The 17,062-nt window shown below is 45.6% G+C and overlaps 1 protein-coding gene across 2 annotated transcripts in view; it reads left to right on the plus strand.

Moving 5' to 3' along the window:
* The window catches only part of LOC140395620 (E3 ubiquitin-protein ligase rnf213-alpha-like), a 183,743-nt gene that overhangs the window by 61,083 nt on the left and 105,598 nt on the right, over positions 1-17,062 (plus strand). For both annotated transcript variants that reach the window (XM_072483605.1, XM_072483606.1), the window contains 6 exons: positions 136-234; positions 2,039-2,161; positions 2,256-2,445; positions 12,406-12,579; positions 12,685-12,825; positions 14,735-15,333. In XM_072483605.1, coding sequence (XP_072339706.1) covers positions 136-234; positions 2,039-2,161; positions 2,256-2,445; positions 12,406-12,579; positions 12,685-12,825; positions 14,735-15,333 — 1,326 coding nt within the window. The remainder of the gene's footprint in view (positions 1-135; positions 235-2,038; positions 2,162-2,255; positions 2,446-12,405; positions 12,580-12,684; positions 12,826-14,734; positions 15,334-17,062) is intronic.

Raw genomic sequence — 17,062 nt, forward strand, 5'->3', positions numbered from 1 at the left:
TCAAACAGCATTGAGGTAATAACCAGCTGATCTTGTTTAGTAATGTTGGTGGAAAGATAAATATTAGCCAAGATTTTGGACATGTACAGGTAAAGCTGTATTTGAATAAAATACTCTCTCTATTCATTTATAAAGGTGTGGGTCACACTTGTATCGTTAGACTTGGGAGACAAAGAATGGACTTCCATATGGAGGGAAGGTCTCTTGAGTGATCTGGAAGGACGGGTAAAGAAGGTAGTGTATCAAATATCCAAATACAAGTCACATGTCTGAATGTTAAGGTTTTCAGTTATCTATCTGCCATTCCTTAACATATTGACTAATTGTAGATTAACATTTGATCAAAGTCAACAGCCCTGTGCCATCTCATCCAGGTGCAAACACTAGAACGTGAGGGGATAAAAAGGGTGTACAACGGTGAAGCTCTAATGTGTTTTCACCTGATATTTCTCACGTATTTCCAAAGAGCATGTTTGGTGGAAATTGTGGTCAAAATGCTGAGGCCAACTGCAGACTTGCACCTACAGAGGCTAGGCAACTCAGTACACAAGGATTGACCTTGAGGCATTTCTAGTTTGTATGTCTGCACATACAACATGGTGCACACGCACCCACTGTGCCATTGCGAGAACTCTATGTTTAAAGCATATTCTTGGAAAGGAAAATACTCTTAACTGCAAATGTCTTGCACTCTATATTTGCACCCTTGTGTGGTGAGTCACACTGGCTATTGTGCTGAATCTGTTGGAAATAATTTGTAATATTAATGGCTGGAAGGATACAATTTATGAACTTCTGAAAAGTTAGCAGGCACTTAATTCCTGCTACACAAAATAAATAATATGGCCAGTTCTTTCAGCAGGAAACATGAAATATTGCCAGTGTTGCACAAGGACTGGAATAGTGTTAGCCATCTGTCCATCTTTTTATGTTTTTGCAATCCTGTTACAGATCGAGACATTAAAATAACAACACACATCTTGGGTGTATGGGTCGGGGAGGGCAAGGTGTCGGAAATACACCAGGAGTTGAAAGAAAAGGGGGAAGCGCTGGTAGAAGAGTTGAAGGGTAAATGGGAGGGGGAGCTGGAGGAGGAGATCGAGGAAGGTCTGTGGGCTGATGCCCTAGGTAGGGTTAATTCCTCCTCCTCGTGTGCCAGGCTCAGCCTGATACAATTTAAGGTGGTCCACAGAGCGCACTTGACGGGAGTGAAGTTGAGTAGGTTCTTTGGGGTAGAGGACAGATGTGGAAGGTGCTCAGGGAGCCCGGCGAACCATGTCCATATGTTTTGGTCATGCCCGGCACTGGAGGGGTTATGGAGAGGAGTGGCGGGAGCAATATCTCAGGTGGTGAAAGTCCGGGTCAAGCCAAGCTGGGGGCTAGCAATATTTGGAGTAGTGGACGAACCGGGAGTGCAGGAGGCGAAAGAGGCCGGCATTCTGGCCTTTGCGTCCCTAGTAGCCCGGCGAAGGATCTTGCTAATTTGGAAGGAGGCGAAGCCCTCCAGCCTGGAGGCCTGGATAAATGATATGGCTGGGTTCATAAAGTTGGAGAGGATTAAGTTCGCCTTGAGAGGGTCTGCGCAGGGGTTCTACAGGCGGTGGCAACCGTTCCTAGACTATCTCGCGTAGCGTTAGAGGAAGGTCGGTCAGCAGCAGCAGCAACCTTGGAGGGGGGGCGGGGGGGCGGGCGGAGGGTGTGGTGGTGGGGGGGCGGTGGTTGTGGGGGGGGGGGGGAACGTCCGGGGAGGAACGTCCGGGGAGAGGGAAGGGAACGGAGGGTCTGCCTGGGAGGGTGGATGAGCAAGAGATAACATGAAGGGTTGGGGAAACTGGCACATACGTCTGAGGGCCAGTGTACAAAGCTGTGTAAATATATCATTTTGCCATGTATATATCTTGCTCTGCGCGATTTCTCGTTTTTTTTTTTTGTTACGAGGGGGGGTGGCGTTATTGTTTGTAAGGTAGAAAAATTGTGTTAAACTTTAATAAATATATATTTTTAAAAAAAATAACAACACACCTTTTCTTTTTGTCAGGAGCGTCCTCAACATCAGATAGAAATTTACTGCCAACAGATTGAGGAGTTGAGCAGCTTGCAGCCTTTGGTTGCAAAATGTTTTGAGAATTGTGCACTTGATGCTGTCCATTCCATATGTCAGGTATCAACAGTCAAAATTAGATGGTTAATATTCATACTTTTCAAGGACTAGTTCATACTTTACCTGCTACTTTTTTGTATTTTTCCCCTTCTAGGACAAGTCTGAGGCAAGACTTTTAGATCATTTGTTTCATTATAATTTGAGCAAATTTGGAAAGTTGGTGTCAAAAATAATTGAAAATTCTTGGCCTAAAAACCTTGATGGAAAATTTTTGGAAGATCGTGATTCAGTTGTCCAGCATTTACTTGATTGGTCAGCTACAAGAACTATCTTTAAATTGCAAGGTATGGGAACAATATTAGTATGTTTAATTTACTTGGTAATGGTAATTGTGGATGGCCTTTAATCGGAGTCCTCCAGTGACCCACCAGTGAGTATAGATATTTTAAATGCAGAATCCTGATGCCCCTTTTTCTGGAATGTCCATTATTCTTTGTTTCAGCTGCTCCATAGTCACATTATGCCAGTTCTTCTCCGAGGTGCTAGTTCATTTTTCTTCTCCGCTGTCAACTTTTTCCTGTATTGCCTTCTCTCTATTGTCTTTTATACTCCAAAGGGATAATTTTTTGACTTTGTGTCTCATAGACAGTCTTGCATGCGGGAAGCACCAAGTTGAAATAATACCCCCTAGGTCAGACTTGTCCAACCGTTTCACTCGAGGGATAACATTTACATACTTCTCTCACTCAAGGGTCTAATGAACAAATTTTAGAAAGAAAAGGTTTGGAGGACCAGCACCAAGTAGAATCCTCCAGTGAAACCACTGGTGAAGGGGGTCACATGGAGGGGCTTCGCAGGTCACATCCGGCCCCAGGGCCTTTGGACAAACCTACCCCTATCTTAGCTACTTAACGACCTCCTATATTCAAAACTGAAGGCATCCTCCTGTCTCTTAACTCCGATCCCATGCTACTGCCCTCCTCCAAGTCATCTTTTACACCAAGCTTACTCATAATTTCCCCCCCCCCCCCCATATCCTCCTTTTTATCACCATCCTGTTCTTGAAGACAACTTGTTCGTTTTGATTTCTTTTCATCCAATATTCCAATCTGATCATAAGGAATTGGAACAGGAGTTTAAAAAAAATTCTTTTAAAAAATGTGGATGTCGCTGGCCATTTATTGTCCATTCCTCATTGTTCTTGAGAAGCTGGTATTGAGCAGCCATCTTGAACCACTGTAGCCCATGTGATGTAAGTATGCCCACAGTGCTGTTAGGGAGGGAGTTCCAGTGTATTGACCCAGCGACAGTGAAGGAACAGTGGCATAGTTCCAAGTCAAGATGGTGTGTGACTTGGAAGGGAACTGGCAGATGAAGGTGTACCCATGTGTATTGTGCCTTCGTCTTTCTGGGTGGTAGACGTCGAGGGTTTGGAAGGTGCTGTCGAAGGAGCCTTCGTGAGTTGCTGCAGGGCATTTGTAGATGTTGCATATGGCTACCAAAGTGCTTTAGTGCTGAAGGGAGTGAACGTTGTAGATGGTAGCTGGGGTGCCAATCAAGCAGGCTGCTTTGTCCTGGATAGTGTTGAATGTCTGGAGTGTTGCTGAAGCTGCACTCATCCAGGCAAGGGGTAGGTTTTCCATCACAGTCCTGACTTGTGCCTTGTAGATGTTGGACAGGCTTTGGAGAGTCAGGAGATGAGTTACTCACTACAGGATTCCTAGTTTCTGACCTCTTGTAGCCACAGTATTTTTATGGCTGGTCCAGTTCAGTTTCTGGTCAGTTGTAATCCCCGGGATTTGATAGTGGGACTCCGGCTATGGTATTGCCATTGCATGTCAACAGGGGAGATGGTTGTATTCTCTCTTATTGAAAATGGTCATTGCCTGCCACTTGTGTGACATGAATGTTAACGTTCCACTTATCAGCCCGGGCCTGAATGTTGATTTTGCTGCATATGAGCATGAATTGCTTTAGAATCTGAGGATCCCAAATGGTATCATTGTCAGCGAATATCCCCACTTCTGAATTTATGATGGCGGGAAGGACATTACTGAAGCTGCTAAAGATGTTTGGGCCCAGGACACCATGCTGAGGAACTCCTGCAGTGATGTGCTGGGACTGAGATGATTCACCTCCAACAGCTACGGCCATCTTCCTTCGTGCCTCCAACCAGTGGAGCGTTTTCCTCCTGATTCCCACTGACTCAGTTTTGCGAGGGCTCCTTCATCCCATACTCAGTCAATGCTACCTTGTTATAAAGGGCAGTAATGAGGTCTTGTACTGAGTGGCCCAGGCAGAACCCAAACAGAGCACCAGTGAGCAGGTTATTGCTAAGCAAATACCACTTGACAGCACTGTTGATGACTCCTTCCCTTCTTTGCCAGTAATGGAGAATGGACTGATAGGACAGTAATTGGATGCGTTGGGTTTATCCTGTTTTTTGTGTATAGGATATTTCTGGGCAATTTTCCATATTGTTGGGTAGATGCCAATGTTGTAGCAGTACCGGAACAGCTCAGCAAGCGCGCAGGTAGTTCTAGAACACAAGTCTTCAATACTATTGTCAAAGTTTTGTCAGTGCTCATAGCTGTTGCAATATCCAGATCCTTCAGTGTTTCTTGATATCACATGGAGTGAATCGAATGGGCGTAAAACTGCATCTGTGATACTGGGAACCTTTGGGAGGAGGTCGATATAGACCCTCTACTTGCATTTTGGCTGAAGATACTTGGAAATGCATCAGTTCTGGCTTCTGCATTGGTAACACTGGGATTTTCCACCATTGCGGATGGGGATATTTGTGCAGCTTCCTCTTCCCAATAATTGTTTAATTAACTACCACCGTTCACCATGGGCAGTACAGCAGCACAGTGGTTAGCACAGTTGCTCCACAGCTCCAGGGTCCCAGGTCCGATCCCTGGCTTGGGTCACTGTCTGCATGGAGTCTGCAGGTTCTCCACGTGTCCGTGTGGGTTTCCTCTGGGTGCTCCGGTTTCCTCCCACAGTCCGACGATGTGCAGGTTAGGTGAATTGGCCACGCTAAATTGCCCTTAGTGCGCAAAAAGGTTAGGTGGGGTTACGGGGATAGGGTGGAGGCGTTGGCTTAAGTAGGGCGCTCTTTCCAAGGGCCGGTGCAGACTTGATGGGCCGAATGGCCTCCTTCTGCACTGTAAATTCTATGATATGGCAGGACTGCAGAGCTTGGGACCTCGTCTGTTTGGTTATGGGATTGCTTAGCTCTGTCAATCTCATGTCGTTCATGTTGTTTGGTATGCAAGTTCTGTGTTGCAGCTTCACCAGGTTGATAGCTAATTTTTATGTATGCCTGATGCTGCTCCTGGTATGCCATCCTGCACTCTTTTTGTTGAACCAGGATTAAATCCCCAAGTTGATGGTAGGGCGGTAATGGACTGGGCCATGAGGTTACGGATTGTGATTGTACACCATTCTACTGCTGGTGGTCAACAGCGCGTTTTGGATGATCAGTTTTCAGTTGCTAGATCTTTTCAAAATATTGTCACTTGGGACAGTGGTAGTGCCACACAACTCGAGGGAGGGTACCTCAATGTGAAGACACGACTTTCTCTCCAAGGGCTGTGCGGTTGTCACTCCTTCCAATACTGTCAAGGACAGAGGCATCTGCAACAGATAGATTGGTGGGTTGAGTAGGCTTTCCCTCCTTGTTGGTTCACCACCTGCCACAGACTCAGTCAGCAGCAGTGTCCTTTTGGACTTGACCAGCTTGGTCAGTGGTGGTGCTACTGAACCAGGACAAACACCGAGCTCGTGATGCTGGTGTCTGGGGCATTATAAGCAAGGTATGATCTTGTGAGTGTGACTATGTCAGGCTGTTGCTTGACAAGTCTGTGGGACAACTCTCCCAAATTTGGCACAAAACTCCGATCTTAGTAAGCGGGACTTTGCATGGTCGACAGGACTGGGTGTGCCATTGTCATTTCCGATGCTGGGTGGACCTTCTAGTTTCGTTCAGTTTAGATTTGTAGCGGTTTCATGCAACTAAGTGGCTTGCTCGGCCACTGCAGAGGGCATTTAAGAGTTAACCAGATTGCTGTGGTTCCAGAATCATATGGTGGCAGATTTCCTGCCCTTAAAGGACATTTGTGAACCAGATGGGCTTTTACAATTGACAATGTTTCATGGTCAACATTACAAAGACTTATCGTTTCAATTCATAACTCTGGAATTAATTTACATTTCACCAGCTACTGTGGTGGGATTTGAAACTGTAACCCCAGAGCATTTGGCTGGGCCTCTGGATTGGTAATCCTTTTTCTTCATTATGTGATCTGGGCATCATTGGCTAGGCCGACATTTATTGCCCTTGAGAAGGCAGTGAGCTGCCTTCTTGGTCCAAGGACACTACCCTGAGGACCCCTTGCATTGATGTCCCGGGATTGAGATGACTGACCTCCAACAATCATATTTTTAAAAAAAATTTAGATTGCCCATTTCATTTTTTCCAATTAAGGGGCAATTTAGCGTGGCCAATCCACCTAACCTGCACATCTTTGGGTTGTGGGGATGAAACCCATGCAAACACGGGGAGAATATGCAGACTCCACACGGACAGTGACCCAGGGCCGGGTTCAAACCTGGAACCTCGGCGCCGTGAGGCAGCAATGCTAACCACCGTGCCACCGTGCTGCCCCCCGACCTCCAACAATAATTTTTAAAAAAAGTTTTATTAAAGTTTTTCCAATGAGTGTTTTTACATAACAAAAATAGAAATACAGATAGTAATAAAAAATCACAATAAACATATCCCAAAGCTTACAGTGAAACTACTTGCACAACAGAATTTTTAAAAAGACAGAACAAGGTGGGTTTTGTCTCCATGCCCAACTCACATTGTATCAACAGTACCCCCCACCTGAACCCTCCCCCCCAGGATGCTGCTGCTGCTAACACTTACTGCTCCCCTAGAAAGTCAAGGAAAGGTTGCTACCGCCGGGAGAACCCCATCAAGGACCCTCTTGAGGCGAACTTTATAGGCTCCAGGCTGAGGAGCCCCGCCATATCGCTAACCCAAGTCTCCACACCCGGGGGTTTTGAGTCCCTCCACATTAGCAAGAACCGTCTCCGGGCTACCAGGGAGGCAAAGGCCAGTGCCTCTTTCACATCCTGCACTCCCAGATCCTCCGACACCCCAAATATCGCTACTGTTGGACTCGCCTTCACCCGAGTGTCCAAAATTCTAGACATCACCCTCGCAAACCCCTGCCAGAATTCTTTAAGCGCTGGGCATGCCCAAAACATATGGGCATGGTTCGCCAGACTCCCTGCACATCTCGGGCACCTGTCCTCCACCCCAAAAAACGTACTCATTCTTGCCGACATTATATGCGCCCGATGCACCACCTTAAACTGAGCCTGGCACATGATGAGGAGGAGTTCACCCTGCTCAGGGGTACGGCCCACAGGCCCTCATCCAGCTCCTCCTCCCACTTGCCCTTCAACTCCTCCACTGAGGCGTCCTCCACCTCCTGCAGCTCCTGATATATGTCCGACACCTTCCCCTCCCCATCCCAGACACCACCCTGTCCTGGATCCTACGCAGGGGCAGCAGCGGAAATGTCCCCACCTGTTTTCTAAGAAAGTCCCGAACCTGGAGGTACCTGAACGCATTCCCCGGGAGCAGGCCGAACTTTTCCGCCTGCATGCTAGGGAAAGTCCCGTCTATAAACAGGTCCCCCATCCTCCTAATACCTGCCCTATACCAGCCTTGGTATCCCCCATCCAACCTACCCGGAGCAAATCTGGTTATTCCGTATCGGGGTCCATACCGAGGCTCCCTCCTCTCCCCTGTCTCTCTTCCACTGCCCCCAGATCCTCAATGCCGCCGGACTAGTGGTGTAAGCGGGAGCATATTCCACCTTTTAAACTCTCCCTCCATCTGCTCCACTAGCCGGGTTAAGTTGAGCCTGTGCAGTTCCTGGCCACTTGTATCCCCAAGTACCGAATGCTCCTCTCCACTATCCTGAGCGGGAGCTCCCTCAGTCTCTCCTCCTGGCCCCTCCCGAAGTCCCCCAGGATCCGCATGACCTCCCCCATCCCCTCTAACGGGTCCGAAATATACAACAGGTCATCCGCGTAGAGGGAGACCACCGGTGCTCCTCCCTCCGCGCACAGTCCCCTCCAATCCCCCAAAGTCCTGCGCGCAATGGCCAACGGCCAATTGCCAGGGCAAACAGCAACGGGGACAAGGGACGCCCCTGTGTCGTCCCCCGGTGCAGCCTGAAATATTCCATGCACCAGCGGGGGCTGGGGGGGCTCTCCCACGTCTGTTCCCACGCCGGTCCCTCCTGTTAACAGCCGCCGCCGCTCCTTTTAGCGGCCCGAAACACCGATCCCGGCGGGAGCTGCCATTCGTGTGACCTAGCAGGTCATGGCCGCTACCGGGACGACCTCCAACAATCATAACAATCTTCCTGACCTCCAACAATCACAGTCACCTTCCTTTGTGCTAGGTATGAGTCCCAACCAGTGGAGAGGCGTCATCTCTCCACCCCCACCCCAATTTGCATTGACTCACGTTTTTCTAGGACTCCTTGATGCCATACTCAATCAAATGCTGCCGTCATGTCGAGGGCAGTTACTCTCTCTGAAGCTCAGCTATTTTATCGATGTTGAACCAAGGCTGTAATGAGCTAGGAGTGGAGTGACCCTGGCAGAACCCAAATTGAGTATCAGTGAACAGATTATTGGCAAGCAAGTGCCACTTGAGAGCACTGTTGATGCCCGCTTCCAGCACTCTATTGATGATCAAACGTAGACCGATCGAGCCATGATTAGCCAGGTTTCATTTACCTCCTTTGCTTATAGAAGGCATACCTGCGCAATTTTCCACATTGCCAGGTCGATGCTTGTGTTGCGACTCTACTGGAATAGCTTGCCTAGGGGCGCGGAAGGTTCCAGAGCACAGGTTTTCAGTGCTCTTGTCAGAATATTGTCATGGCTCAGCTGCTGCTGTGTCCAGTGTCTTCAGCTGTTTCTTGATATCACGCGCAGTGAATCAAATTGACTGAAGACTGGCATTTGTAATGCTGGGGACTTACGGAAGAGACCGAAATGGAGCAACCACGTGGCACCTCTGGCTGAAGATTGCAGCAAATGCTTCAGTCGTCTTGTTTGCAATGGTGGGCTCCCTGGTACTGTCCAGTGACATTGCCACTCTGCCAATAACTCCCTAAAGAAATAGGCCATTTGGCCAATTGAGCCTGCTCCGCCATCCCATAAGATCATGACTAATCTGATCGCATTCTCCTGTCTGCCCCCCATAATGCTTGACTTCCCTGTAGAGAAAATGTCTATCTTGCTCACCCTTGAATATATTCAATAACTCTGCCTTCACTGCTCTCTGTGGAACAGAATTCCAAAAATGAATGACCCTCCGAGAAGTAACTCCTCATCTCCATCTTAATGGAGACCTTTTATAAACTGTCCTGTAGTTCTAGATTCACCATGCTTAAAAAGATCCTCTTGGCATCTACCATGTCTAGCCCCCTCCCCCTCACCTCCGAGTCTTCCGTTTCTACCCTTGGTTTGCCACAATCATTGTTCTGGCTGTACCCTGTGATATCATCCTTATTTCTTACAGACAGCTGTTGTCAATCTCTCCTGAGAAACCTGTCTTAATCTTTATTGTCACACGTAGGCTTATATTAGCACTGCAATGAAGTTACTGTGAAAAGCCCCTAGTCGCCACACTCGGGAGCCTGTTCGGGTACATGGAGGGAGAATTCAGAATGTCCAAATTACCTAACACCGCGTCTTTCGGGACTTGTGGGAGGAAAGCGGAGCACCCAGAGGAAACCCATGCAGACACGGGGAGAACGTGCAGACTCCGCACAGACAGTGACCCAAGCCGGGAATCGAACCTGGAACACTGGCGCTGTGAACCAACAGTGCTAACTACTGTGCTATCTTGCCGCCCATCTTGAACCCCATAACATTTTCCAGTTAATGGCCAGGGTTCAGATAGAAATTTTGCCCTTCTCAAGTTCTGGGCTAAATTGCCTTGCTCTACTGTGCCACGTCAATTACTTAATTTGAACCCTGTGAATAGTTTCTATACTGCCTATAGTCACGATTCCTATAATCAAGACTCTGACATATTCTGTGGTGGTAATTCTTTTCTGTCCCTTTTTTTATTCGGTGTACACTTGCAGTACATATTTAGCTACTGCCCTTGGCTTTGATCTCACATCCTCCCACAAAGACCGTCTTTAACTGCTTCATTCACACTTAGCCCCAAAATAATTAAGTGCATCCTCCAATCGAGTTTTTTGCTTCCATGGTGTAGCTCCCGGATTCTATCCTTTGTCACTCATCTCAGCACTGTTGAATGCTCCGCTTTGGTAACAACATCCCCAAGCACTAGATTCGGACCCAGTGTGTGCTGGTGACATCTTAACCTTTTTGCTCCTTTTCAAAACAATTTCTCAACTATTCAGAATAAATTTGACATCCAATCTCGAGTGAATCCAAATTCCTTCCAATTAAATGCAGACAAAACCAAAGTCGACCCTTTTGGTTTTCCTGGCACTTGTGTGTCTCATTTAACTCTATCAACTATTAACTGATTGTGAACTTGAGCTAAGTTTGATGGCTCTTGAAGTTCAGATTTCTTTCCCACGTCATTCTGTCACCAAGGCCATCTTCCACCGCCAAAATATTGGTCACTTCCAGCTATTTGCTGCCACTGAGACTCATCTCTAGAAATTGCAACATTTCTACTGTTCTCCTTCCACCAATGTATTCAGATGTTGGTGCCATTGCCTTTTTTTGTTCAAAATCCTGAACTTTCAAAGAAAAATACAGCACAGTAACAGCCCATTCAGTCGCCCAAGCCGCTCGTCTAACCTAAAACCGTCTATACTTCAGGGGTCCTTATCCCTCTAGTCCCATCCTATTCATGTATTTGTCAAGATGCTCCTTAAAAGTCACTATTGCACCTTCTTCCACCATCTCCTCCGGCAGTGAGTTCCAGGCACCCACTACCCTCTGTGTAAAAAAAACTTCCCTTGCACATCTCCTCTAAACTTTGCCCCTTGCACCTTAAACCTATGTCCCCAATAATTGACTCTTCCACCCTGGGAAAAAGTTTCTGACTATCCACTCTGTCCATGCCCCTCATAATCTTATAGACTTCTATCAGATCGCCCCTCAACCTCTGTCGTTCCAGTGAGAACAAACCGAGTTTATCCAACCTCTCCTCATAGCTAATGCCGTCCATACCAGGCAACATTCTGGTAAACCTCTTCTGTACCCTCTCCAAAGCCTCCCTCCTCCTGGTAGTGTGGGGACCAGAATTGAACACTATGTTCTAAGTGTGGTCTAAGTAAGGTTCTATACAACTGCAGCATGACTTGCCAATTTTTATACTCAGTTCACTGGCCGATGAAGGCAAGCCTGCCATCTTGATTACCTTCTCCACCTGCGTTGCCACTTTCAGTAACCTTTGAACCTGTACACCCAGATCCCTCTGCCTGTCAATACTCTTGAGCGTTCTGCCATTTTACTGTATATTTCTCACCTGTATTAGACCTTTTAAAATGCATTAACTCACACTTTTCCGGATTAAATTCCATCTGCCATTTCTACATCATCAACCGATCTATATACTGCTGTATCCTCTGACAGTCCTCACCGCAATTTCACCAACCTTTGTGTCTTCCGCAACCTTACTAATCAGACCAGTTACATTTTCCTCCAAGTCCTTTATATATACCACAAACAGCGCTACAAACCGGACCCAGCACTGATCCCTGCGGAACACCACTAGTCACAACCCTCCATTGAGAAAAGCACCCTTCCACTGCTACCCCCTGTCTTCTATGACAAGCCAGTTCTGTATCCATCTTGCCAGCTCACCTCTGATCCTGTATGACTTCACATTCTGTACCAGTCTTCTATGAGGGACTTTGTCAAAGGCCTTATTGAAGTCCGTGTAGACAACATCAACTGCCCTACCTTCACCAATCATCTAATCACCCTAGTTCTCACCAGGTTCCCTGTGCACCTCTACATCAGTTTCAAAGTGCATGTCCTAATTTTTGCATTCCTGCAGCCTTGTCAACTAAGTGGTTTAATGTGTATTACATTTCAAGTTAAATTTAAGCTTCAGATATGATTTGAGATAGCAGGGACCCTGAACAAAACCAAATGCAATTTAATCAAATTGACGTAAGAACATTCCTGTTACAAACTGTAATTAGCCTTAATTATTGTCTCCTAGCCCTCTTTCATCCGGTACTATTTCATTCTGTTTTTGTGAATAGGAATGGACAGCAAACTTATTAATCAGCTGTCAGATGAAGCTTGCCATTTGATGGCAATAGCATATTCGGTGTTCTTGGATCTGATGAGCAAACTTCGAGATGGCTCCGTGCAAGTAAAACATTTGGAGTGGATCTTAAAAAAGAAGAGCAGCTTTAAAGCTTTGCATAACACAAGTAAGTTTTTAACATAAACTGTCATGCTTCAAAAGAAAACTTCCATATGCAGACACGTAAAGGATATTGCTGAATTTTTAAAAAATGCCGAGTTATTTTTTGTAGGAAATGAAGGATCTTTCAGACTAAAGAATCTAGACGACTTGTTGGTTTTGCGACAAAAGGAATTATTTGCATTCAATGAGGAAAGTAATTGGATGGACAGTCTCTTGATCATGTGTCGAAAAATTAATGAGTTTGCGAAAGGTATTGTTTTTTTGCATTTTCATTTACATCTTCTATTTGTTTCAAGAGGATTTGGTTTCATGGTTTACAGCTGCAGCTGGCTGTATGGAGGGGCAATTGCAGAGGGCAGATATCTTGTTTGAGGTGACCCATTAGGCTGATACTATCCTCTGGTGACTGACCATTCAGAATTTGTTGCTTGATTTCCACCTATAGCCCTATTGGTTGGTTTTTCTCATATGCATTTTGAAACTCGACTAATTTATTAGTAACTATAAGATTTTATTCTTAATGGTGTTTCCTAATAATGGGAAGACTTATTAGTTGTAGGGTTTATTAATTGAGAAAAACAAATTAAGTAATACACCGTAAAGGTGGCAAGGCAGGTGATAGGTCGCAGCTGCAGAATGTGGGAGCTCCTGGACAACAGTATGGTCCAGCGGAAACACGTCTGTAGTACGTGTCTGTGGCTCGAGGAGCTTCGGCTCAAAGTCAGTGAACTAGAAACTGAGCTGCACACACTGCAATGCATCAGGGACGGTGAAAGTTACCTGGCCACTTTGTTCCAATCGGCAGTCACACCCCTTAGGCTAGGGTTGCCTGATTTGGTCAGGGACAGGAGAGTGTGACTGTGAGTGTGGAAGGTAAGGGGATCAAAAGGTAGAACTGGAGGAGCCGCAGCCTTTGCGATTATCTAACAGATTTGAGGTTCTTGCAATCTATGTGAAGAATTAGGGAAGGGCAGTAAATGCTAATCTAGTCAGTGAAGCCTATGGCGAGGTCTGCAAGGTTGATGAGCCAAATGACCATGGTACAGGAAGCCATTCAAGTGGGGGGGGAGCAGATAGGAATCTAGCATAGTGGGGGTAGTATAATAAGAGGACAGACAGTTCTCCAAAGCTGAAAACGAGAATCTTACTTGCTCTGTTGTCTGCCTGATTCCAGGGTTTGGGCTAGCTGCAAGGGTTTAGAGAAGACCCAATTGTCGTAGTCCATATAGGCACCAACGACATAGGTAGGATAAGAAAAAAGGTTCTGCTCGGAGATTATGAGCAGCTAGAGGCAAAATCTAAAGAGAAAACTGTAAACAATCTCCAGATTATTATCTAAACCCTGAGAAAATTGCCGTAGGGTAAAAAAGGTGAGAGAGATGAATGCATGGGGGAGACCAGAACTAGGGGAACTAGAACTAGTTTAAGAGTAGATCTCCCTTTTAATAATAATCATTATTATTGTCACAAGTAGGCTTACATTAACACTACAATGAAGTTACTATGAAAATCCCCGAGTCACCACATTCCAGCACCTGTTCGGGTACACAGAGGGAGAATTCAGAATATCCAATTCACCTAACAGCACGTCTTTCGGGACTTGTGGGAAGAAACCGGAGCACCCGGAGGAAACCCATGCAGACACAGGGAGAACGTGCGTAATCCGCACAGACAGTGACTCAAGCCGGGAATCGAATCCGGGTCCCTGGCGCTGTGAAGCAAGAGTGTTAACCACTGGTGCTACCGTGCTGCCTGATATGGAGATGAGAAATAATTTTTTTGAGAGTCATTAGTCTGTGGGGGGGTGACAGACAGGTAGGTGGAGTTTGAGACCCCATCCAGATTAGACATGGTCGCAGGGCCGGGCAGCCGACCCCTGCTCCTTAGTCCTATCTTCCCTAGAAGATGTGTGCTTTCATCGAACGGTGTTGCCCTTTTTAAAGTAGGAAATTTACAACCAATAGTTTGAGGCTTTGTTGCTTCAGGAAGTATCTAAAGCAAGTATCTAAACCCATGTAATACAATATGGGGCTTTGCAATTCATCTGAGTAAAGAATTAAAAAAAATTTTTTTGCAATGTATGATTAAGCTCCAATGTGGGAAGAGAACCTCTGTTGTATTTCTGCAAAATATTAATCTTCTTTTCTCTTTAATTGTAGTGGAAATTGAAGAACATGAAAAACTTCTTGCAGCCAATATTAAATCAAAGGCACTAAGTGAACTAGTGACTGTAAAGCGGATTGAAGATTTGGTGCCATTTCCCACTCAGGTTACTTACTTCACTTTGAGTGAGCAGCTGAAAGAAATGGCAAGAGACATTCATAACTTTAAAGATAGCCATGTTTTACAAATGTGCTGGGAAAAGGAGGCCAAAGCATTTTACGAGGAAGACGCGGCTAATGATGAAGAAGCATCAGAAATATCTCTCGATGCTGTTCATATTACGATGTGGGTGCCGTGTTTGGATAAATACAAGGGGATTTTTAAAAAAACAAAGCAGGGGAGTCTTACATTTGAAGAGGTCAATACCATCTTTAAAGTTTATGTTGATCGATATGAGGAGCTAAGGAGTGATTTCAAGATTATGTGTGGAATAGAGATGAGTACTAACAGTGACTGGATAGAAAAACGAATCAAACAAATTCAGGAATACCACAAGCTACATTTGGCTGTTGAGTCTGCCCAAGTGATCATGAAAGCCCAGAATATGTTGAGCCTTACTGGAAACTTCAGTATTCTGCAAACGCTACTAAGTATGGTAAGTTATTTATTTACTCTTTCACTGAATGTGACCGTCGCTGGCTAGACCGGCATTTGTTGCCATTCCTAATTCCCCCGGATATGGTGGTGTTGAGCCGCCCCCTTGAACCGCTGCAGTCCGTGTGGTGCAGGTGCGCGCACAGTGCTGTTTTGGAGGGAGTTCCAGGATTCTGCCTCCGCAACAGTGAAGGAAAGGTGATATAGTTCCAAGTCAGGATGGTGCATGGCTGTAAGGAGAACTTCCAGGTGATGGTGATCCAATGCACCAGCTGCCCTTGTTCTTCTAGGTGGTACAGATCAAGGGATTGGAAGGTGCCTGGATTAATTGCTGCCATGAATTTTGTAGATGACTCGCACTGCTGCCACCGTGTTTTTGAAAACGGAGTAAATGTTTGTGAAGGAGGGGGCAGTCAAGCTAGTTGTTTTGTCCCAGATGGTGTTAAGTATCTTGAGTGTTGTTGGAACTGCATTCAATCAGCTGTTAGTGGTACTCAAACTGCAAATCATATTCCATGCAGTAAGGGAGGATTTGTCACGGAATATTGTTCTCAGTTGGATTTTTTCTCTACTTATCATGGCGGGAAATTATATTGCCCGGGGAATTGACTTTTGCTTTTTATTATTTTGTACTTCATCAAGCAGCTTTTCATCATATATAAGAAATGTTATACCATGCCGTTTTGCACATCATTCTACTACTGCATGTCAGCCCTTGCCTTAAGCCAAAACATGGTTACCGCATCCGCCCAACCTGAAAATTGAACACAACGTTTTTATCAATTAGGAATGCAAAGGTCCACATTTCATCCGAATGGTTAAACATTGCAATTAAAACATATATATATATATTTTTTAAAATTTAAAATACCCAATTCTTTATTTTTCCAAGTGAGGGGCAATTTAGCGTGGCCAATCCACCTATCCTGCACATCTTTGGGTTGTGTGGGTGAGACGCATGCAGACACAGGGAAAAATGTGTAACCTCCACACACAAAGTGACCTGGGGCTGGGATCGAACTCGGGTCCTCCGTGCTTCAGGGGACAATTTCAAAGTTTGCGGATGATATGACACTAGGAAGGATTGTAAACTTTGAAGAGGACCATGTAGAACTTCAAAAAGACATAGACAAGTTGGTGGAGTGGCAGATAGGCAGCAGGTGAAGTTCAATGCAGAGAAGTGATGCATTTTTGTAGGATGAACACGAGAGACAACATAGTTAAGAACCCCGCTGTTGTTAACTGCGAGGGTATCCCAAAACCTAGAAGGGTTGGAACACCAGTTCTTAGTGGTATATATTTTTAAGTTGGTATACTGTGGGAAAAGATATGCAGACCAGGGAGAAATAGTTCAGTCGTTTTGTGATCAATTAATAAACAATATTTATTAACTTGAAAGAAAAACACATGAGAAGAAGGACTATAATACACTACCACGGTACATTCAACTACACTGGTGGCTGTATACACACACAGTATCACATGAGGTTACCCTTTTGTTCCCAACCACCCGAATTTCCTGAACTCTGAGATGCCCCTTCTCCCAAAAAACATCCAATATTATATAACTCTGGTACAGGTTATTTGTCAAACCATCCTCACCTTCAGCGAAGGTGTAATCTTGTTACGACTTTTGCACTTTAACCCCACCCAGTGGGCCCCACCATACACACGCAGAGAAAAAACGGGGAGAGGCTACCCCGTCACAGTAACTTTATTGCAATATTAAT

The sequence above is a fragment of the Scyliorhinus torazame genome, chromosome 18 (assembly GCF_047496885.1).
Source record: "Scyliorhinus torazame isolate Kashiwa2021f chromosome 18, sScyTor2.1, whole genome shotgun sequence".
In the NCBI taxonomy this organism is placed as follows: Eukaryota; Metazoa; Chordata; class Chondrichthyes; order Carcharhiniformes; family Scyliorhinidae; genus Scyliorhinus; species Scyliorhinus torazame.